The 24,075-nt window shown below is 36.0% G+C and overlaps 1 protein-coding gene across 7 annotated transcripts in view; it reads left to right on the top strand.

Moving 5' to 3' along the window:
• The window catches only part of FSTL5 (follistatin like 5), a 245,214-nt gene that overhangs the window by 94,508 nt on the left and 126,631 nt on the right, over positions 1-24,075 (top strand). The window contains exon 2 of one of the 7 annotated variants that reach the window (XM_090138470.1): positions 21,099-21,157. The exons of the other annotated variants lie outside the window; for them this stretch is intronic. Coding sequence (XP_089994596.1) covers positions 21,148-21,157 — 10 coding nt within the window. The 5' untranslated portion in view covers positions 21,099-21,147. The remainder of the gene's footprint in view (positions 1-21,098; positions 21,158-24,075) is intronic. 7 annotated transcript variants of the gene reach the window in all.

The raw sequence follows: 24,075 nt of genomic DNA, 5'->3' as shown, positions 1-24,075 counted from the left end.
TGTAGTCTTAGACTCATTCCTGAAATATTGACACATTCATTTAGAAGCACTGACACTTATTTTGTCTAATTTAAAGTTTATGTACTCGGAAAGGAAACATAAGTCTCACATGTTATCAACCTCACTTTAGGAAGAATTTGATTTTTAGTATCAACCTAGAATATCTATACTCGTTATTCAGTGTTGATCTTCAATGACTTTCAAAAGAGACTTAAGATGTGTTAATTAGAATGAGATTCTGGTGCAGTATTTTCACTGCAACAGAAAATTTCTACAAAGTTTTCCTTTGTTCTGTGTCTGTCAGCTAGCTTCCCTTTTGATGTTCTGAAAGCATCATTATTACTTTCTTTCTGAAAACCTGATCCCCTGTGCAAAAAGAATACACCCTTACAGTTGCTGTTGATGAACTTTTACAATTCAACTATCACTCCAGAAGTATATTCCACATAAACTGGATTATGAAACGAACCAGGAGAAATGTTTTATAAATCTATAAGAGGACTAAGGAATGAAAAAATATTTGTTTTGTTCTAAACATATAGTTTGTTGGAGTATAATAATGCTTTGACTTCTACTAGGAATTCGGTCTGTGATCTACATAGATTCATGTTGGTGAAATGCTGTTAACACTTCAGAATTTCATCTTGAATTCTATCTTCATGCAGGGAATTTCATATATTTTTTAACTCTTTACAGTATTAATTAATCATCCACAGAATGCAAAAAAATAATTAATGGTGGGTAAATTTTTGGTATTTTAGTATTTCTTGCCAAAAAGGGATGGTGTAGCTAATGGAAATCTGGTTCTTTTTACTGTTTTATGAAACCACAAACTAAGTTTTAGCACTCTTGCTCTAATCTGCTGTCCCTACATTTTTTATTTCCTGAGTTGTGTTGCTCATGAGATTTGGAAGGTTGTCCATTGTTTTTTTTCCCTCGTGCATCTGTGCAAGAATTGTCACAAACATTTTTCCTAAATCATTCCAAATTGTCTTAACCTTCTTTAATTGTCTAAACTAGCAGAAATACTAGGTCTGCATGCAGAATATCTGCTATGGGAAGACTGAAGTTGTAATACTCATACTCTACTAACGTGTAGAGGTTTATTTTTCCTTTTCTTTGGTTTAAACACAGTGTAGGATAAGAGAATAACAAGCCATGACCACATTGTAAAGAAATTTTTCTGAATGGCTAAGGACATAGCAAATATATATTTTCAGTCTCGATCTGCGGATTGTGTTATCTCACCACTGTAATAAATGACATTTTTAAGCTCTAGCCTGTTATGTATTCTGCATTCATATAGTGATTAGGAATTAGTATTCTCTAGTTCATCTCTGTGCAAAAATTAATGAAGTTTGAAATGGCTTGTAGGAGCATTGCTTCTGTTTGTTACCATGTAAGGAAAAGGATATGTGGACATAACAAATTTTTATTGGTAGAAGAATTTGAGATGTATATTTTTTCTGATTTTTAGTAATGAAGTTGAATTTGTTGAAGAAAGCCTATAGTGGAAGCTGTATTTCAAAGTCTCCGTCAACTTGCTGACTTAGACAAGCAAGATTATAAATGTAGACACGATTATTTGGGTTGGAAACCTATTTGTGATGATAGGGTGTAGGAGCATTAAGAATTTCAATCAAACAACATTTAGTGTAGTGTTCTTTCCTAACAAGTGGGAGAACAAGCTTGGGAAAGAGGAGAATAATTCTGGTGTCTTGAGATTGGAGCGCAAATTCTGTATTTTAATGAGCAGTCTTACAAATTATTACAACTCCTACATGTATGCCAAATACAGTGCAGTACTTATCCCAAATTGATACACCTGGATAATCTTGAAATCTTTTTCTTTAGAAATGTATACATGTTCACACTTGTACTGAGTTATATGTAGACTTTGTGTACTAATTGAAGTGCTTAATTTGTGTGTTTTTAATATACCAAATACTATATGAAATTTGCAGTTCAACTTGTGCTGCAGTAGCAATTTCCAAGTGTCCTTTATAGGGCACTATAAACATCTGTTTTGTCATTCCTTTCATACAAGGGAACGTGGAGGGAGATGAACTTTGTAGGAATGATAGGAGGTACAGGCAGGAGCCAGAAACATGCCCTGGCTGTAAAGGATGCTGATGTCCTGGATTGTGCTAGGGAGAGCTTTGCCCACAGGTGCTGGAGAGAGATGTTCCTTTCCTTTTGCAGCATCTGGAGAACTGGGCCCAGATCTGGGCTCCCCAGTACAAGGGATTCATGGACTTAAGCAGTTCAGCAAGTGCTCACAAAATTGTTTAAAGGATTGGAGCATCTCTCACATGACAGGAGTCTGTGCATAACGAAGAAAAGGCTTGGGGAATCTCATCAGTGTATAAAAATACTTGAAGGAAGGGTGTAAAGAGAATGGAGCCAGGCTCTTTCCAGTGGTGCCCGGTGCCAGGACAAGAAGCAATGGGCACAAACTAGAAGTAAAGAGGTTATATCTAAACTCTAGGAAGCACTTCTGTGCTTTGTGGATGATGGAGCACTGTCACAGGCTGCCAGAGAGGCTATGAAGTTTCTCTACTGAACATGGGCCTGGGCGGCTGCTCTTGGTGGCCTGCTGGAGCTTGGGTTGGGCCTGATGGATCCAGAGGCTCTTCAACCTCAACCATTCTGGGATTCTGTGGATAAGGATATCTGAAAAACACCCTTACTTCTGCATGGTTTTGGAGGGCCAACAAGTGATGTATAGTAGTCTTCTTCAGCCACTAGCGTCCAGTACCTTTGAAGGAGACTTGGAATCAACAAAGGAAGAGAAAGAGAAGTAGTAGAGTTCTGTAAAAGACAATCAGTGGAGAAGGTAGTATTAAAGCACTCCCTTCTAACCTGGCTGATTGTGCCTACTGTTGCAACTAGAGCACTGTATGTCAAAGGGTGTATTTTCTTTGCTCTTGATTTGGTTCTGTTACAGAAGAGGGCTGACATTGCCAGAAGGATAGTGCAAGTATGGTTCAAATATTTTCTGCATCCTCAATTGCACCCTTATAGCATTTTACAATAATAACTAGCAATCTCTATATAAACAACAGGCAACAGTGCCTAATGTCACCACAGTGGCTGCATGCTTTCCAAACCCAATACTTCTTGATGCCAGCTATAATTCTCCGTAATTATTCTAATTAAGCATAACCTAATCTGATAAGAGGAACTATAGGCTTGCAAAAAATATTACACAGTAAATCAGACAATTTAAACTTTATAATTAAAACTTATTACAAATGGAGGAAATCTAGTTTTCAGGCAGACATTTAAGTGCTATATATTTTTTCACAGTTCGAAATAACAACAAAGCATTAAACTAAGGCATACATGCACACTGATTTGTCTAATATAGTTTCAAAATTTTAATTAAAATCGTGTCAGCTTTATCATTAGGTTTTGAGGAAAATTTGTGTTAATGGATATTATTGCTGGCTTTTAATTATCATTAATATTTAGATAAATATACAAGGCATTGGTATAATAGTTGAGTTCAAGGTGGCTAGTACCTGGTATACTATTTGAGAGAAAAGCAACTTTTTTCTCAAATACTGGAGAAAATTAGGTGTGTAAAAATGATCATAGACATCCATTTCTGACTTTAGTAGCTTATAACTGACGGGGAAAGTAAATCTATGGTAGTTAAAACATGCCAGTTAAAAGCTGCTTCTTGTGGTTTGCTGTTTGCTTTTCCTTTAGTAGTATCATGGAAATATTTCTTGTTCACATAAAATAATGCTCGTTTCATAGTTTTTGTTTATACATTAGAGGAAAATTAAGAATTCTTAGCCTTTTTGGAACTTGAAAAATTGATTATGTTACAAAAATAAGAACAATGTTGGCAGCACGTTATGTGGGTACAGTTTTACCAGTTTCTCTAAGATACTCTATAGGTAGTTAATCATCATAGAATCAAGTGTAGAATGGCCTGGGTTGTAAAGGACATCAAAGATCATGTAGTTTCAACCCCCCTGCCACGGGCAGGATTGCTGGCCACCAGACCAGGCTACCAAAGTCCCGTCCAGCCTTGGCTTGAATGCCTCCAGGGATGGGGCATCCACAACCTCCTTGAACCATCTGTTCCAGTGCATCACCACCTTCTGAGTGGAAAAACTCCTTTCTAATATTTAACCTAAATCTCTCCTGTCTTAGTTTAAAATCGTTCCCCCTTGTCCTATCACTCTCCAGTCATTCCCTCTCCTGTTTATACACTCCTTTGAAGTACTGGAAGGCCACAATGAGGTCTCCCCAGAGCCTTCTCTTCTCCAAGCTGAAGAAGCCCAGTTCCCTCAACCTTTCCTCGCAGGAGAGGTGCTCCAGCCCTCTGACCATCTCAGTGCCCTCCTCTGGACCCGCTCCAAGAGCTCCACATCCTTCCTGTGCTGGGGGCCCCAGGCCTGGACGCAGTGCTGCAGATGGGGCCTCACAAGAGCCGAGCAGAGGGGGACAATCACCTCCCTTTCCCTGCTGGCCACCCCTTTTTTCATGCAGCCCAGCACACAGTTGGCCTTCCGGGCTGCAAGCGCACACTGCTGGCTCATGTCCAGCTTCTCATCCACCAAATAATCTACTGGAAATAGCAGAACTTAATTACTGAAAAGTAAGAGAACCTCTTTCAAATTTAGAACTCAGTGAACAGCTTCGAATTTTTATGTTCCTTTACATTTGATTTCTAAAACACACTGATACAAAGATGACTTCCCCAGCACCTATGCTATCAGATATTTTCAGTCTGTTTGAAGTGTATTTTTTTTGCTCTTATTTGTTGGTTGGTCTCGTTTGTTTGTATACATTCTGTCTTTTTGAAGTTGTGCTATAGGTAAGTATGAAAAATGTCCAGAAAATAATGAGCTTCAAGGAGTTTATAACAGACTTATGCAGTATACTCTGCTAATTAATGAGGATATGTGATACTATTTGTTTCAGATGCTTGAACAGCGTGAAATTGTTGAACGTTGTAGCATATATTTTCTCTTTCTTGTCAGGACTTGGAATTTTTTAGATTGAAATCACAAAGGTTTGCTACTGATATCAAAGGAATGTTGATGTTGTTTGAAATCTGCTTTTTTTTTTTTTTTTTTTTTTTCCACAGAGAAATTAGATTGTTTAAAGTTATTTGAGAGTAAAAAACAGTCTCTGTCAGTTGACAGAGCAAATGTACTTTTTCGAATACTCAAGCATGAAATAAATTAAATTTGGGGCTACGGAATCTAATTAGATCCTTTAGTTTTCTCTTTGTCTGAAATGGTAACACTGATGTTTTCTTAAAATTATTGGAAATAAACAGCAGAAATAAAAGAAAGCAGATAATGACAAAAAATGTTAAAACAGAGCCTGAAGGGAAATTATATAAAAACCTCTGTTTGCTATGATGCTTAATTTTTTTTTTTTTTTTTGTATTTTTGCTCTTTACTTATGTTGGATTTGGGTATAGTTAAATTCTGTACTATATACCATCAGAAAAGTTTGTCTCCTTAAGGGCTAGAGCAGATGGTGCATTTTTTTTTTTTTTTTTCCTTTTCACCATTTAGAGACAAAGACTGCTGAATCTCTAGAAGAATAAATGTTTTTGCCATGGAAGACTACTGACATTGGCTTTAAGCAAGTAGGGTTCTTAGGTGTAATCCGTATAAAACTAGTACTAAGGCTTCCAGTAAACACAAAGTGTATTGAAGCTTTATTAATAACAGTATTTCAGTGCAGGTTTTGTATCTGCTTAATAATATTAGGCACGTAGAATTGAGAAACTGCTACAGGCTATTTAATGAAATAGCAAGTTTTAAATTTTATTCATCCTTTGTGTGTCAGGAAACTTCACTTGCAAGTAGAAAGCTATGTATTTAGCATTTCTGTCACCCATTGTTAGTTAACTGAGTAACAATCTTCTAAATACACAGGGAATCCTTCGCATTGTCGAGAATGTGGAATTTACTTATGCTCATATGATTAATGTGCCCTGTAAAATGAATGAAAAACAATTCTGAAGTTTAGCAAAAGGGCAAGTCTTATATCCGTAAAAAAATAAATAAAATCTGCAAGTGAGAAAATACCTTTGCAGTTTTAAATACTAATTATGGTCAAGAAGTTGTTTCATTAGTGCTCCTAAATTTAAGACAACTGCTGAATGGACCATTTCTTTATTATTTTCCTATTTCAGCTTCGCTTTAAAAAAGGTCCTTGCCATTCAAATGGAACATAAAGACTTTTATTGGTCCCTAATGATGCAAACTGTAGTTGTGTAATCATCATTTTAGAATATGAGCTCTGTGTGCTCTTAGATTTGCTGTCATTTTATCACAATTGTGGAAGAATCTTTAAGTGTATTTGCTTTAGCAGATGGTGAATGGCCACACTGGGAATATATCCATCTTTTTTACTGTATGATCAAGTTTCACAGCAGATACTTTAGTTATGGTAGCTAGAGAAAAACAGACTGCTGAAATAATAAACTTGGAAGGGAAGAAAAGGTAAAAAGTTTTAAGTCCCATATAATACTATAATACTGAACAGAGGAAGTCAGTATATATCAGATATGAGGATATGTGATACTATAAATATATAAGAATGCTAATGCTTTCTTCAACAAAATCTTAAATTAAAGAAATTAGAAATTGTATGTTTTATTTCTTTGTATTAAAAAAAAAAAAAAAGAAAAAGAAAAAATGAAGTACAACAACAAAAACCTTTTATAGTGGAGGTGGGGATATGGATTTTCCTCTGGAACGTCACCTCACCGAATTTCAGGCCTAATTTAGGCCTACCCATTGAAGATAATAAAAAGACTGCGAGTTATTTTTAGAGTCATTAAAGTCAGATGCTTGAAAAATAAGTGGCATATTTAAAGCATGGAAGATGTGAAAGGAGGTCTATTCAGGATCATGTTGACTACGTAAAGACTGTTTTCAGATCACTTTCAATCAGGACAAACTTAAGTCTTCAGCTACCCATGTGTCTTGCTTTAGTATTCAAATTGAAACAATAGAATAACAGTCATGGGATATGCTTTTTTTAAATAGTCTTTCAGGCCTTGTGGTTTCAGCTCTCGACTTAAAGATGAGTAGAAATGTGACAAAAATGCCTGTTCCAAGTGGGTTTAAAAGAACAAGCTGTATCTTAGGCGCCTGAGACTGATAAGGAGTGCGTTGTCTCAGATGAACTTGAGTCAATCAAAACACTTTGTAGACAGTTGTAGATTCGAAAACATTTGTTCAGAGCTGTTTGCTTTTGAAAGGGAAGGTCCAAGAATGTTTTCTGTCTGAAGACGTGGCCTGGGCGTACACATTTCCAGGTTGATAGAGGAGACTGGGAGATGATAGCATTGCATCCTGTGAAGGCAAGATACAAGCTGGCATCTCCCTGCTTCCTCTCATTTCTGTTGATTTATATTTGCAAGGCCTGGAAGACGGGAACAAAAGAGGTCCTGCTGATGTCTCCAACAGCAGATGATGTCATTCCAAAGAGCAGGTTCAACTCTCTGGACTATGATTAAGCGTACGTATATTAGTTGTCAACTGACCAACATAACCTTGGATGACCTGCCATTATTGAAGAACAGAACAACAGTAACCTCTGACACCAAGATATGGCTGGACCAAGGAGTACTGAGCTGCTCCACTTTCCTTTGTTTCTTTCTGTATGCTTGTTTGTCTCTTTTTTTCCTCATTTTCTACCTTTTCTCTTTTACTCTTTTCATTCATTTACTCTTTTACTCCTTGCACTAGCTGTTGCCTAATATTTCCTTAGAAGATTTAGCATAGGAATAACTCCTGTGCCAAAGTGCTCTTACCTGTAGCGCTTGTTGATCATTAGCAAATTAGCCAATTTTACCTCCAAGTAGACTATTAGTTGTTAAGAAAGTTCTCAATGCATTGACGTGTATTATTCCTCTGAGTCTTGGATGGCTTCATCATGACTCCTGCTGACCAGGGGAGGCTCGACTCAGCAGATAGAAAAGCATTCACCTCTCCTGAAACTCACTGAGTGGCACAAAACTCTAGGCCTTTCATGAAGCTGGCTAATACATGGACATTAGGATCTCTGAACCTTTTCCAGAGGTCTTTCCAGGGTTTCAGAGTTATTGAACAGCAAAACAAAAATGAATTCTAAATTTTTTAAAAATACTTTTTGTGTAGGAAATATACTTGAAGGTGTCTCGTTACCAGTGAGTAACAGAGTCAACAGAAATCACAAGGAACAGAGTGGCTGTATACTGTATTGAGGGGTTTCCTTGATACTGTTTCATTCCCAGGGATCCCCTTTCCTTTCCCTGCAAGAATCTTGTCCTGATTTCACGTCCCTTTTCTAGTTAATGCATGTTCAAATGAACTATGTAGTGGTAAGAACTTAAAATCTTTACTCATTTGTAAGTAAATGAATATATAACTATGCATAAAAAGCATAACTGCTGTTATCCTGCTGTTTTCTTGCAGCAAGACAACAGCACCTTCACCTTAAGACCAACATGTACATATGTAATTCATAGATCCATCAAAAAATCTCCCACCATTTCTCCAAAAATAGTATTAAAAAAATAAATTGCTTCATCTGCTATCTTTTTTTTCCTTTGCTTGCAAATAGTACGCTTTGAAGCGGCATGGGTTTCTGAGTGTGTATTTTATACTGTGAAAGCTCTGTGGATGGGGCTGGTCCATGGTGTTCTTTTCATATATTAGCTTTTGGAAGATAAAAACCTTTTGATTTGGACTGGAGAGTTGTTTCTCTGAAAAATGCAGTTATTTATCCAGCTGAAGGACTGGGTGAGACTTTAAGATGCCTTATAGATGCATTTTCAGTCTATATTTGTGAGTTGTATACAAATGCTTTACCAACCATTGTAGAACTTTAAGTGGAGAAAAAAAAAAAAACAATCAACTCAAGACTGAATAATTTAAGTGTCTATCTTTGTACTTGTTTTTGTTGAACTTTAGATAGTGCTTTACTCCTATGATAATTTGATAGCACAAAAAATTTATTCTGCATTCACCCTAAGGATGGTTCAGTGTTTGTAATATTTAAATGATCTTTCATACTGAATTATTTAAGGATTTGGATTTTCAATATGGGAAGCTGAATGGGATATTGTTATTTCTAAAAGGCAGAGAATAAAGGATCTTAATTGTTGGGATTTTGGGAAAGAGAAAGTGAGCGTATATATCTGCACAGTGAAGTATAAAGTCCTTATCACTGGAAGTTAAAAACATGTGACTGGATGAGGGAGCTGCATAATTTCATGTAGGGTCCATTTTGAGTGGTAGGACCCGATAATTTTTTGTGATCCTTCCCAGCCTGGTCTGGTCTGGGATCCTATGTTCTCTAACGTTATTAGTAAAAACTGAAAATCATAAGTTAATTTGCTTATTGGACTAGTAGGGAAGAAGTTTGCTTCCCAAGTAATTGAACACAATTTTTTAATGGTAAAAATGCAGAAAATAGTTAAAGCTTATCTTTATATGGAGCTGAACAGTTATGAAGCTTTGGTGATAAATGCAATGTAAATGATGACGCCAAATAACTGTTTGGGAATGACATGAACTTTTATTTCTTATACTATTCATAAAAAGTCTGTTAAAAAAAAAAAAAAAAAAAAAAGGAAAACATGGTTATCTATCTCTTCACTAAGCACAGGCAGTTATTAAACAAGTGGTATTGTGGAGCCACATTTTTGAGCATTAAGAAAGGGAGTTCTTTTCATATACTTAGGAAGGAAAGTCTATGTGTAAAAAGAATAGAAGGAATAGCTTGTCTTGTATCTTATGATATTAACTTGCTGTTTTACTTTTTGCTTTCTGATACATGGCTGTCTTGACTGCTTATTGGGAGCATTGTCACGTGGTATTTTTTTCTCATACTAATTGCAAATTATTTGTATATTTGTGTAAAAATAATAATAAAAAAATTGCATTAGATAATGCTTTTATACTTCTCTACCTTGGCTTGCAACCTTCTTTGAGCAATTGTGCTGCCATTACATGTGTTCCTTCAGCTTGATTCTGTTTTATTTTTACCTGTTTCTCATGGAGTGAAATTGTTCTGTCTTTTAAATTCACATCTGATTACCAATAAGGTAATTGCGGAATAATGATGTTTGCAGGAGCACAGGAGTCTTAGAAGGGTTAGATAAAGCTAACACTAGCTTCTGATGAAACAGTGGTGAAGGGTATTGTTTCCTTTTGATGTATTTCATAGGTCTTAATCGAGGGGAAAAAAAAAATCAAGTCTGTTGGCATGTCTTTTTTTTTTTTCTCCCTGATAGACCATCTTAGGTTTGAAAACTTTTCTCTGAATTGCTTGAAGGGATCTGTTTTCTGTGCTGAAGAGGGTGTAGTTCCATTCTGCGAAACAGCCATCTTGCTTTATATTTTGGGGATTAAAACCTGGCAGAGATTTAATTGAATCTGAGAATTTTATTTTGCTTTGTTTATGTTTTGAAAACTGCATCAGAGTTATGTTCCTGTTTTACATGGGAAGTGTGACAGTTGAGACAAATTGCTGTAGCCTCGTTGTTTTGTTGCTAGTATTCAGGATCTGTTTCTTGAAGTCACCTTGGTCAATTTCTTTCCTAAGATTGAACCCATATGTTGTCTTTGTCATCTCCACACATGTCCCTGTGGTCATAGAAAGAACTGTAGAGAGAAACAATGACAGGAAATAACCTACTGTAGAGAATTTCAGAATTTCCAGGATATTTTCAAAATGGTTGCATGAATAGAAATAAAAGACTTGGGTGAAATAGTAGGAATAAAGTGTACTTAGGGATAAAGAACATTGTAGTTTCTTTGCTATTTGTTACATTAATTAATTCAAAAGTGAGGGTTCTTTTAAAGAAACCTAGACAGTTTTTCCTTCTGCTGCTGAGAATGAGTTTCCATCTCTGTGACTTTGATTCTCTGTGGGAATGTTTTCTTCAGCATGAACCATAATAGGCTAGTTCAGTCTTGCCTATGGAAAAAAAAAATTATCATCTTTGCTGACAATAAAAATTGGTCTGCTCTGGGCAGCATTTTTAGATGTTTTGCATATTTGAATTTTCTTGACTGCTAATAAGATGCAGGAGGAAACATCATATTGCTTTGGGATGTGTTTCAAAACACAGGCATTTAATAGCATTTTAACTCCATTTACAGACAATAGCACTATTTCCTTTTTTAATAGAAAATAAATCTCTTAAAGGTAGAAACGTATCAATTGAACTGGTTTCAATTCCTTCCACTGACATCCTGTATCAACTCAAATACATTCCATTACTGTTTTGACAGTTGAATCATGCTATAGCAATCTGTCTGTATTAACAAATACAGTATTATTTTCTTAATTCACAGTTTGAAAACAATACCTTTTAAAAGTTGTCCAGATGTGCTTTTCATGTAATAATTTGTGAATTTCATTCACATAAGCATAGACCTCTTGCTGACTTAAGCTTTGGGAACAACGTAGCATTTTTACTGTGGCTGTGAATGCAAAAGCCTTTTCATTCTAGGTGAGCTTACATCGTAAAAAAACAAATGGTAAAGCCATAATTCCTGGTAAATTATCAGTGGTACGGAAGTGACAAAGTTATCATGAGTTTTATTAAGGTAAAATAAGAACTACCAATAGATATATTTTGCACGTACAAACAATATTACTGACAAGAAGGACAAGACTGTGGAATTTCTATTTTTTTTGTAAATTCATACTTATTGCTTAGTTGAGGAATTACAGTTCTTCAGGCTTCCAATTTCTTCTTCTGGAAATGTGAGTTATCTTTAAAGGTGCGTTTGGAGTAATGTTGTGTTTCTGTTCTGCCATTTTTCGGTAGTGTAGGAAAGAAAATAGTAGTTGTCTAGAGTGGATAAGTGAGTCTTTGATAGAAAAAATGGTATCTATGTAGAAACATAAGTGGTGATTAGAAGAGGCATATGGCATAGGCTCATGTGTGTATGTGTGCCCTCTCTCTTATTCTTTCTCTCTTATTCTCTTAGTTTTTATTATGAGAAGTGAAACATCTGTGAGATGCATGTGTGTCACTAAGCAGGTCTTGTGCTCTGTCTGTGTGGATCTACAGGAAAGTGAAGCAGCTCTGATCAGGATAGCGTGCTTGTGGTTGCTGGACTGCTAGGCCTAAAATATCAGATACCAGCTAATCCCATAAAATGAACAGGAGAATGACAAGTTGTCTCAGTTTTTACTTATGTATGTTTTTCTGGAGTGAGACTTACAAATGACATGCGAAAATAAACCCTCGTTAATCAAATTCAATATCTGGAATATTCAAGCAACCGTGCAACAAAATTATAATCTGGAATTAGTAGACCACTTATCATTTTGCATTAGTAAGTCACCAGTCATTTGAAAAAGAAAAATATCTAGACTTCAGTAATCATTTGAAAAAGTAAAAATCAGAAGTGGAACCGATTTGAAATAAGACAGATATTCAGTAAGTTATTGCACTGTAGGCTATACAAGGAAAGGTTTATTTCTCCAGTGTCCAGAAGAGGGGAAGAGAGACTGAATATACTTGTAGAACCAACATCAGTGATGGATGAGTGGAGAAATTCCTTAGGAAATGTAATCAGAGCACTATCAGGAGGAATGAATTAACTTGTTGCATGTGAGTCATGCAGTTCCAATGTATGTATTTTCAAAATGAACTATCTCTGTAAATCAGTATGAGGAAAAAATGCAGGAGATTTAGCACACAAAGAAATAGAAGATGAATTGCGTAGAACGTATTTTAAGATTGACTGGTTGCAGTTTGCAATAAAATTAATGCTACAATTCCTGACAATTTTCCATTAAATGTTGTTGCTGTGTGCAGATGGCAGCAGAGGGGCAGACCGACAGAATGGTGTCTGACACAGAAGCACATATGAAGCAAAGGGGTAGAACTGAATTCCTCATTGTAGAAGAATTTGTGCCCACTGACACTTGCTGAACATTGATGTGGCTGTGAGCACAGCGAGGGGTGGGTGATGAATTTCAGCAGTGGCAAAAGCATCAATGGTCTGCTCTGGTGCAGGTTTTTAAGAGCGTGGTGCACAGGCTTCTGTTCATCTCTGATGAAAGCGTGTAGCTGATATTGATGACTGTCTTGAAAAACAGTGTTTTGTAGCTGAGAATCTACCGATCACTGTTACTGTGTTTGTTATATCTGTTGTGGTTTCCATGGTAATCAATAGTAGACATTACTTTTGGGGTAACATTCATATATGCTGCTCATGATTCCTCTTCATTCAGTGTGGTCCAGGCAAGCCAAATGGTTGGACACCCATGGTGTACCTTAACTATATTGCTATGTGGTCACATGTGTGATTCACTAAATGTGACATGCAAAATAGATCTCCATATGCATTGGCAATATTGTTCCCACTAGAATAAAAACAGTTTATTTCATCTCTATAAAGGTACAGTTAGGGACAAGTTTATTTAAATATTTATCACTAGGTATGTTGGCTCTGGAGCAGAAAGCACAGAGTTTATTTGCTTGGTAGGGATCATTTCCTGGTAGCTGTGCTGCTCTACAAGGGAAATAAACTGTGATGGGTCTTTAATATTGCAGCTCAGTATTTGTTATTGCAGTTGAATCCAGCCTTGGTGTTATGTCCTTCCTGCCCCCTAACACAAACAAGTATTGTGCATTTTCCTCTGTTTTGTATGTGGCATAAGAATAATGTGGTGCAAAGTAGAAAGGAGTCATCAGATGCGTTACTTCCATGTTTATATGTCTAAGCTGAGCAACGAGTTTAGCCTGAGTATAGCAGGCTTTGTTACAAAAGCTTCTACAGATTTTTATTTTTTATTTTTTTGCCTAGCTGTTCTGTTTCTACATGGCGTTTATTTGCTGAGATTATCATCTTAAACTTCTTTTTCTCTTCTCATTTGATACTAAAAATATCTGGAGGTCTCTGTCTTAGAGCTTCAAACTTAGCCAAAAGTGTTTAACAAATCATAGAATGCTTTGGCTTGGAAGGGACCTCAGTGCCCATTCAGTCCTAACCTGATGCTGTTTAAGGGATTGCCAACCCATCAGATCAGGCTGCTCAGGGCCCCATCCAACCTGGCCTTGGACAAAGCGTAAAGGTCAGAAGACATGATTAATGGCATACCAAAACATTTTATTATTTTGGTCTTCCAAATTGAATAATACGTCAGACTTTTTCCTTGCACTGAACTCTAGTACAACATTAAATATTATTTTAAAGTGTTGCTGAATTTGGATTTGAGTATTGAATGCTTTGATGACAGCTGGAGCTTAGATACAGCAAAAAACAGACAAACAAACAAAAAAATCCCACTCAGCTTCTATTTCAAAATAACCTAGGCGTTTCTTTAAAATATTTAGAAAATTCTGAAGTATATATGATTATACGTTAGGCTCAGATGAGACTACTGAAGCCTGTCAAATGAAACATCTGCAGTTTTAAATACATACTTACATTGGTGATACATAAATATAGTGATTAAAATAGATACCTAGGGCTAAAAAATATACATGCTTTCTAATCTGTATATGATAGGGAAATTTACAGTTTTTGTGAAGGACAAAAGGTGGTGGATTATGATATATACTGCAGAGATTTACTGTATGTGAGACAAGACAAGGAAGGTTACGAGAATGTGAGTTCCAAGAGGAAAAATAATGGCTGAACAACAACATGAGATCTTTAAACTGAGGTACCAGTAACTTCCTGTAAACTACCACAGTATTTTTAATTTACCTAAACAATCTTTTTTGAAAAGTTGCTTGCACCTTTCAATTCAATTCAAATAGACTTTCAAAATGGAATGCAGTGTTTCTTATTTTTTCAGTTGTCTTCTAGACAAGTAGAAGTAAATTTGGCACATTCAGGTTAATGTATTTTTTAATAGATTTTCATATGGAAAAAATGTCCAAAATTTTTTTTAAAAAGTACTTATTTGACCTTTTTTTTGTGTCAGTATTTTATACACAGGAAAATGTAGGCAGAATGATTTTTCAGTAGATAGACTATAAGAATGGACAAAATTATGACAACTTTTTGACTGGCAAGTCTAAAGTATGCAAAGTGTACTTTTCCAGCATTTATTTCTTGTTCCATGTACATTATGCAAGGTTAAACTGTATTAGCATTTGGAGTTTGAATTAACGATTCTCATTATTTCTGAATTGTTTATAAACCCCAAATATCCATAATGAGTTGGCTGAAGTTATAAAACCAAACTTGGAATATAAAGTGCTATTTAATTTGAAAGGGTGAACACGCACTTGGATTTTGCTTATTGAGGAGTTTATGACCTGAGGAGGTCATAACAGCGATGATTTTTACATACTTAATTATGTAATTATACTTAATCATCATGGCAACTGCAGTGGAACTGAAGACCCCTGGAAAGTGAATATGTGCATATTCTGTGATGATGTCACGAAGAATGATCTTAAAATATGTTTGTAGGATACAGTCACATTATTATGTTGTAGAAAGCCTTAATTCAGTCTTTCTGCTTAATGAAACAGCCTGACTTACTGTTTCATGTGCATTGTTGTTATAAGCTTTGCCTATCATTTCTGTGCTTTAGAAATAATTCCTGAAGATTTCATCTAACTGAATGTACTGAAGTCCGGAGATGGAAGATTTCTGCAAAAATATGTCCTGTGATTAATTTATTGCTGAAATTTAAATAGAATAGAAAAATTTCACCTTGTAATTCACCCCTGAGAGTGAAGCAGTTTGCCTGAAAGATCTTTAGCACAGTCGTCTTTAGCAGGATGTCTGCCTATTATAGGTGGCAACAACTAAATGGTAGCTTAGAAAATTGGTCCCCTTCACTGGTCTTGTCCTTATTTTCTGGCTCTGCTTCAGCACTTGTGCCTTCTTTGGTTTAATCATTATAATGCACTGACAGAGGAACAATGTTGAGTGTTTTTTGTTGTTGCTATTTTTTTCACCTTCATAAGAGAAATACTTGGATCTTCAGCAACGTCTAAGTTCATTTGATTCTCCCCTCACCCTGCAGTCCTTTTGGTTGTGTATTCTTAGGTCCTCATGCTTTCTCCCCTTTCCTGCACATGGTATGGTGGCTTTAACTACAAACTCCACAACCTTCAGTACTAATCCTTGTTTCACGTGATCAGCAGCTACAACTTGTTCAGTCAGTGCTCACAGGTCAGAAGCTGGGGAGAACTGCCTCCAGAGGAAAGGGAGTGAAAGTTTACCACATTTATTCTGAAGGATGGTGAACAAAGCTTTTCTGTGCCATGAGAACAACACAGAATTTGCTCTAGATCATGCCAGGGATAAATGTTCTGAGCTTGAGTGCTTTCTTAGTTGCACAGAACACTATGGAGAAAAAAAAAATTGGAGGTAAATAGGGGAAGGCATGCATAGTGCTTTGCATTTATGAATCTTTAGAATCATCTGTGGATCTCCTAGCAACTCTGGAGTATTTGAAGTCTTGTGATGGTGCACGGTTTGTCAGGTAGAAGAACATGTCTCTCGTGGTCATACATCTTCTCTTTGTCTAGGGAAGTAGTAACCATGTCAGCCATTGAGCACGCCTGAAGTGGGCCTGCTTGTTTGGTTTTCTCTGAAAAGTACCTACTTGACATATAGAAAAGTTGCTTACAGAGTAGACTTTGAGGTGGTATCATATGGACTGTAATTTAAAAATTGCTGTTTCTCTGAATGTAGTGGTTACAGTAGTCACAGAATTAACAGTGATAATTCCAGCAAGTTCATATCCTTAGTTTTTGTTTGGGTATCATCCTCTGAAAATCTGTTTGCTGAAAAAGAAACGTATATATTATTGACTGGAGAGTGATCCAGATGAAGTCCCTTAATTACATAGACTTTGGAGGATATCATAGGTGTTTTTGTTTTATTTTTTTTTCCTTTGATTTCACTGTGGTTGAGAAAACAGTCTCCTAATGAGATTCTTTTACAGCTGCTCTGTACCTAATCTAGTATGTACCTGTCCCATGAAAGTAACTGCTTCAAGTCTGTTAGAAGTAATTAAGTAACACCAATCCAATCTACATTTCAGATCTAAAGAACTTCATACTATTTCAAATATTCTATACCTTAAAATGTGTGTGATGCGGATGTTTGTTGGAAAAGCTGTGTAACTTAGGGCTATTTGTAGGTAATTAGCTGTCAGGCTCTTTATTGCTTTGACTCAAGAAGTAATAACTGACTATAAGACAAGTTTTTATTGTTTTTATTATTATATTATTTTTGCATTCAGTTTATCTGGCAGACATGCACATATACGTTTCATCAACATAAAACAATATAGTATGTAAAATCCTTATTCAAAGAGTCCTGATTTCTGCTGATTTAGACAGCTAAGAGTAGGTTTGGTATTGGCAGATTTGTAAATATTAGCGAGTAAGATTTGGAGATTCTTTCCCCTAAAATTTGTCAGTCTTCCATATTAGACCTGTCAGGAAAGTGGAATTTAATAAACTGTATGTTCAATTTTCTTGTCCACTCTTTTGTGGCTTCTGCAGGAGTCACAAAAAAGCTGACTCAGCTGAAGTCACTCAACGTTTTCTCATTGGCTTTGTTATGGCCAGTAAATTTCATCACAGAGGGGAATAAAGGACTTGAGGCAAAAGTAATACAATGTTAAGTATCACATCACTAGCTTCAATGTTAATTTGAATCACTTTATAAGTAGCATTTTATCTCTGCTGTGTCCTTTCTTACATGGCTGGTTAGTAGGAGTTAGATTTAAGTTAAATTAACTTGTGTCTTTATTGTTAGAAAATTTTTACAAGTTTTCTGGGTAAATGCTGTGGTTTTGGTGGAGAGGTTTTATTTAATTATATAGAAATCTGTTGTTAACGTTTTAATTGGATATTTGCTTAGATGTCCTCAATCCTTTCCTACAGTGGCCTTGTAATATGTTGTGTCACTCCAATTTATAGGAAGAAGAGAAGGTTCTTATAGGATATGTACACCTGGCGGTGAGATTAAGACCCAATGGGTCCAACGTTAGCCTGACCTGTTTATTACAAATCCTAGTTGCTTAGGAATATGGGGAAGGGAAGATAGGAAATAAAAACAAGGAGTCTATGTAAAGAGCAAGAGAGAGAGTCACCACCGTGAGTCTGTAGTAGGTCCATTGATCTCAGGAACTTGTCCAATCACTGTTGGGGATGGGAGAAAGCCAGGAAGCTTTGCAGCAAGCAAAACCCAGGGGGTTCTTCCAAAGATGTTTTTCCCCTCAGGGAATTCTTCCATCACAGGTTTCTGTGGGAGTTCTTCTCCAAAGTCCTTAGTTTAGTGAGGGCCTTTTATCCCCAATTTTTTTCTTTTTTGCTCTCTGTTAGTATGACATATGTGGCCCAACAGATAAGCCAGCAGGGAGTGGTGCCTTTGTCACCATGCACAAACATTATTGCCTTTTGCAGTGGTCAGCTCCATCATGCTGCCCCCCAAAAAAGACTGCTTGTCCTCTTCTGCTTATCTTTACAATCATAAGCAGAAGTACTGTGGCACAGTGACACCCACCACTTGTCCCCCTAGATAATTTGCAGTTGTCAGTTAGAGTCTTATCACCAAAAAGGCCTCACCAAGTGAGCTTTGAGACAAAAAAAGTTTTGTCTTTCACATATGTGCAAAGCAGTTGCCTGTTGGTTAACTTCAGCATGAATTCATTTCTGTTAATTTTGTTTAAAGCTTTCTGCAAAATAAATTAATTTGCTACAGCACTGAGCGTATATAAACTTAAATCTTGCCATAGAAACTGTAGTGTATTTTGACAAATTGTTCTCTCAGAATGTATGTTTTTGAAACCTATTTTTCTTACCCTGCTGCTTTTATCCACCATTATTATTTTGTATTAATGATATGGTATTAAATCTAGTAATTAGCTTCAGCATATTAAAACGTAAAGGACATAGATGTAATTTTAAAGTACGTGTCCTAGTTGTCTTTACCTGGATATCTGAATTCCATCCCCATACCTTGAGAGTAAAGACTGGATTCATTCTTTTATTTGTTGTTTTGCCTTTTTTTTTTTCACTTTTCATCAGGCATATCAGTCTAGCACTTGAATTAAAATACAAAATAATAACAAAAAAGAAAACCCACATTTCTTTAGATAAAGAACCAAAGATTGTTACTGCCAAGGTAGGCTGGTACCAAAGTCTGTCCCAAGCCAGATTGCCTGGAATTTCTCTTTCACTCATGGAGTAAAATTCAGGTGCTTATATCTTTCACCTGTAGGTGAAATGCAGCCATCATTTTGGTTGTATTCAGAGCTCAGCTGAACCACTTGTAAAGCTCATTGAAATGCAGATGTTGGTTTCCCTCATGCATTCATCAGACAGTGATGTTGGAAACAAGAATCAGGCATCTCTACTGCCTCGAACTCTGACTCAAAAATTGCACTTGACAACAACAGCATTTCTCTTAAATTTGAGGCTTGTCCTCTTCTGGTTGAAAATGAGATGTTGTTCCAGTCGATAGGTAAGGAATACTCTGCAACTTATTGTTTGAAGCACTAGTGTTGAAGGATCAAGTCTTAGTCCTTGCTGCAGTTCTAAGCAACAGATGGAACTGCAACGACAGAGACTAAAACGTAGCACTTTTTAATACCCTCTAGTCTTGTAGCTGATGAATCTTCCAGGGGATGTGATTTTGCAGAAGGAATAATTTATCTAAAGAACGTTTCAAGTTTTTCATTTTTTCCCGTGAGTGTCTGAGTTGTAATAAATATTCTCCACTGCTTTAGTTATTAAAGCCATATTCCATTCTCTCCATGTTTTTCAAGTCTGAATGCTTTTCTAAGAAGAGTCCTAGTTAATTTGGAGAGTTTAATACTGATTTGAAAGTAGGTAAACAAGGGCATAATTTGATCTCACATGGGACTTTGGTGTGACTGTGGCAGTTACTAGATAATCACTCAAAATACTGTGACTGTTAGAGACAGAAACTTGAGGGATACTGATAGCTTAATTGCCATAATTAAAGCAATTTCTTACAATAATTTCACTTTAGTCAGAACTCGTTTGTTCATTTGAGTCCAGATGAGCTAACTGTTTTCATAGTTTGTGAGAAAGCTGGTCTTTAATTTTGATTCGGGTTGTCTTATCTAGTTCAGGTAGTGTTTTGACTGTAATAAATAATGAACCATAATTGTTCTGAGTAGCCTGCATCCAGGAAAATCTTACTTAGTCATTAGATGATTAGATGCCATCCATGGAAACCACTAATTGTGCTTTAGTTAGCATATATTTTGAAGAGAAATTGTGACATTCTTTAGGAGTTTCTGACATTTCTGGGCTGTCTCTGCTTCTTCTCTCTCCCCCCCCTCCATGCCTTCCTATTTTCCTCTTCTCACATAAGAAACTTTCCCCATGTTATACCATATCCTAATTTGGTCCCCACCCTGGTTGTTTCCTACTGGCTTCTAATTTGTAGGGTTCTGGACTATTATAGTTTTAAATTTGCCAAGGAAGCATTTACCAAACTCATAAACTGAAAATTGTACTGCATAGTTTCATTTTATTCTTAGAAGTATGAATCTGGGAAAATATTCTATTTCTTAGTTCTTAAATTACTATTTTTATTTGTTTCCTGTTCCAATTAACTCCTCTCCAGCCATATTATTTAATCTTATTTTTAATATATTTTGATTCCCTCTTTTTGGTTCTTGCTGAAGAAGGCAATTCATATATAGTTCACCTAAATCTTATCATATAAAACTCTCTCAAGCATTTAATTCCTTTGCTGTTCTTCGAGTCTGTTGTAATTTGGCCATAATTTCTGGTAATATGCCCGGAACTGAACACAGTTCCAGAGGCAGCTGTGAAAATGCAGTATACTAGGTACCTAAACGCTGTCATGTATAGCTTTTGACATGTACAGCCTTGCCCAGCAAGGGCTTTCTTGCTAGCAATTCACACCGATAAAACATATTTTCTTTCTCAACTCTCCTGATTGTTACGTTGTTCTGAGATTTTCTTCTTAACCAACAACTGTTCCAAATTATTTTTCCCAATCCAATCCAGTTCTGTTACTTTCAGATTATGTTTTGAAAATGTCTCGCTGGTATAGTTTTACCTTTGAGTTAGTATAATTTGTGTATTTCTTCAGCTTGTTGTTTATTGAATTTGCCAGGTCGTAACTGAGGAAGTTGAGTACTTGGACTAAGAAAGATTTGTGTACCATGCAAGAAGGTATGTTTCACTGTGCAATACACACCATATCTTAAAGCTCTCTTGAATGTAGCTTATTAACGTTTTATTCCCTTACGAATCCAAGTAAGTGTGAATGAATTCTGTGATGGTATTAAATCACTCACAAAAATAGGACTTTTTAGTTCATTATGTGACTTTTTCCCATGCGCTTCTGAATAACTATGAAATTCAATCAGAAAACTTATGACAGAACTGGATGACTTTTTCCTTTGGCTTGGGTTGACGCTATTTTATTTTAGTCTAACTCTTGATTTACCTTACTTACATGCAGGCTATTAGGCTAGTTTAGGCATAAAAATGTCCCTACATATTCTGTAGGCCTAATTCCATAAAGTAAACAAGCATATCCTTGCAATATTCCTAGGGGAAAACAAACAAAACAATGAAAATTCTGCTGTTCAATCCAATTCTCTCTTTCACTTTTCAGGGCCCAAAGTAGTTTTGTATTTAACATGCTGTTTCATTTTTCGTCATTGAAAGTGCAGATGTGAATAAAGCTTCTCGAGATAAGACACTTAGGTCTTGCTTGTGGATAAGTCACAGTAATTAGGGGTAATGCTCTGTATGAGGTTATACTTGGATATTTTCTGACTTGTGAGAACCATCAGATTTCCTCATTCCAGCTGTGAGCCCACTTCATACTAATCTCCAGCCTTTAGCGAGATTGAGTGGAAACACAGGCACTATTAAAATGAAAAATCATCTCAGGAAAGGAATATAACCTGTAGAATGTCTTCCAAGTACAATGTTTTGATTTTGTCTGAACATGTGAAAGTGTTTATTATTATTGAGGCAGAGATGGTGACCTTTTCTTTGACTAGCACAAACAGTTTTGCTGAGCAATTAATGGCACAAATTTGACATTTATTCCTTTAATGCTACAGTTGAATGTTCAGTCAAGTCAAATTGTTTCAAGTAAATATTATCTAGAATTTTCTATACTTTACGTTGTCCCATATCATTATTTTTTTTTCCCAGTATTTTTGGCACTGCCTTTTAATAAATGAACCCAGTACACACACAGTGGTACCACATTGTGCACTCCAACCTGGTTAGCTGGGAGCAAAGAGTATTTCTCTGGTGTGCTTAAGTAGAGCAGGCAGTAGGAGTCAGAGTGACAGGCTCTTACATGCAATTTTTCCTTAAGGTTTTGTTATTACCTATAATGTCAACAAGTGGAACAAGAACTTGAAGTCTGTGTTTGGTTATAGGTGCCTATCTTCAATGTTTAGCTCCTTCTGACAGAGTCAGGCTCTTCCCCTTTACAATCCCTTTCATCATCTCACCTCCTGAGTGCAGTTATTCCTTTCTGTTTCTCTTTTGTTTACTCTTCTGCTTTCACTGACCTCTTACTTTTATTAGTAGTTCCATATACTTCTGTCTACCCATTAGAATGCTTTCTCCTGTATTACACACAGAGAAGAAAAAAATTCTGAGATGACAGCTGCACTAGAACTGCAGCTTGCTTTCAGTTTCTGTATCTGTTTCCATAGCTTCCTTTGACTTCAAGGAATTTGAGGAAGAAATGAAATTCCTTTATGGTCTACAGTGGTTATGAGGGGTGCTTGCCAAACCATATGATGCAGTCAATAAAAAAGATATTGAAGATATGTTGGCATTTTTTCCTCTGGATTTATGCATCAGATAAATATGGAGAACTTATTGAAAGTGTTGCAAATGTATTTTTATAGTCAGAGAGGGAAATCCTCCATTCTCAGTAAGATTTCAAGTGAGTGGAGGTGTTTGTGTTTATGGGAAATAAGCCCCCAGAAATTGCAGGAGAACTGTGAACTTACAAATAGTAGATTTTGTATAAATATCTGATAATCATTTGATTTTTAAAAGCAGAAAAATGACTCTTTGTAAACTCTACACAGCCTAAATAGTTAAATTTTCTCACAGAATAATATAAAACAGGGCATGTAATGGAAAATTGTTAATAACTGTACAGAGAAAGTCTGTAATAGCAGCCATCCTTTGGCAACAAAGTGATGGCAATAATATTTAGCTCTTGTATGGCAATTTTCACTTTGAAAGCACTGCACTTAGTTAATAGAATTGGTAGGAAAGAAAATGACTGATCTAAAGCTCTCCCATTACTTTGTCTTCTCTTAGATTTGCATGAGGAATCCTCTACAAAGGGAGAATAGCTTTGAGCCATAAACAATTGCTTCGCTCCTGTAGAAAGAGCTAATTGATCTTCCTTTATTTATTCTTAATATGGGTAAAAAAAAAAAAGACAAACTTGGAAATGCCTACAAAAAAAAAGGTTAACTGAAAGATACCAGATGTTCCTAACATTGTGTTCTTCTAACCAGTAGGACAGATATAAATTGTATATATTATATAGAATAAAATTGTAATTCAGTACTCTAGAAGGTAAAATTTTAATTTGCACTGCCTTGTAGCAGTCTGACAAATTACTTAATGTCTCTGACCACTCAAAGACATGACTCTCTGAAACTTCTTTAAAAGTAGACCAGTTTATATAACTGAGATAAAAACAGGGAGATGAAACGTGTGTGCAGCAAAGGACTGTAAACACTCTTTCTCATTTTGAAAAACACTCTTGCAATTTATTTGTTTGTAACACTGATTCATTTGCATCATATACTAAGTGGAAATGAGCAAGATGTAAAATTAATCCACCCTTGTAACTATCTGAAGAGAGTAATTATCTGGTGCTCACAAGCTGTTTCTAGAATAGATCCTTCCCAAGCTACATTAAATTTTATTGTATCTGTATTTGAGTCTCAAATTACAGTGGATCGCATCCTTTAACAATGTAAACAATGCAGCCCCTCCAAAATCAGTAGAGCTATGCAAAACTTCTCTTATGGGAGCAGTACCCCCAAAGTATGCAGGCCTCCAATGCAAATTTGATGCCTGTTCTGAGA

This window comes from Phasianus colchicus, chromosome 4 (assembly GCF_987193195.1).
Source record: "Phasianus colchicus chromosome 4, bPhaCol1.hap1.1, whole genome shotgun sequence".
In the NCBI taxonomy this organism is placed as follows: domain Eukaryota; kingdom Metazoa; phylum Chordata; class Aves; order Galliformes; family Phasianidae; genus Phasianus; species Phasianus colchicus.
This window is presented reverse-complemented; position numbering and strand designations above follow the sequence as displayed.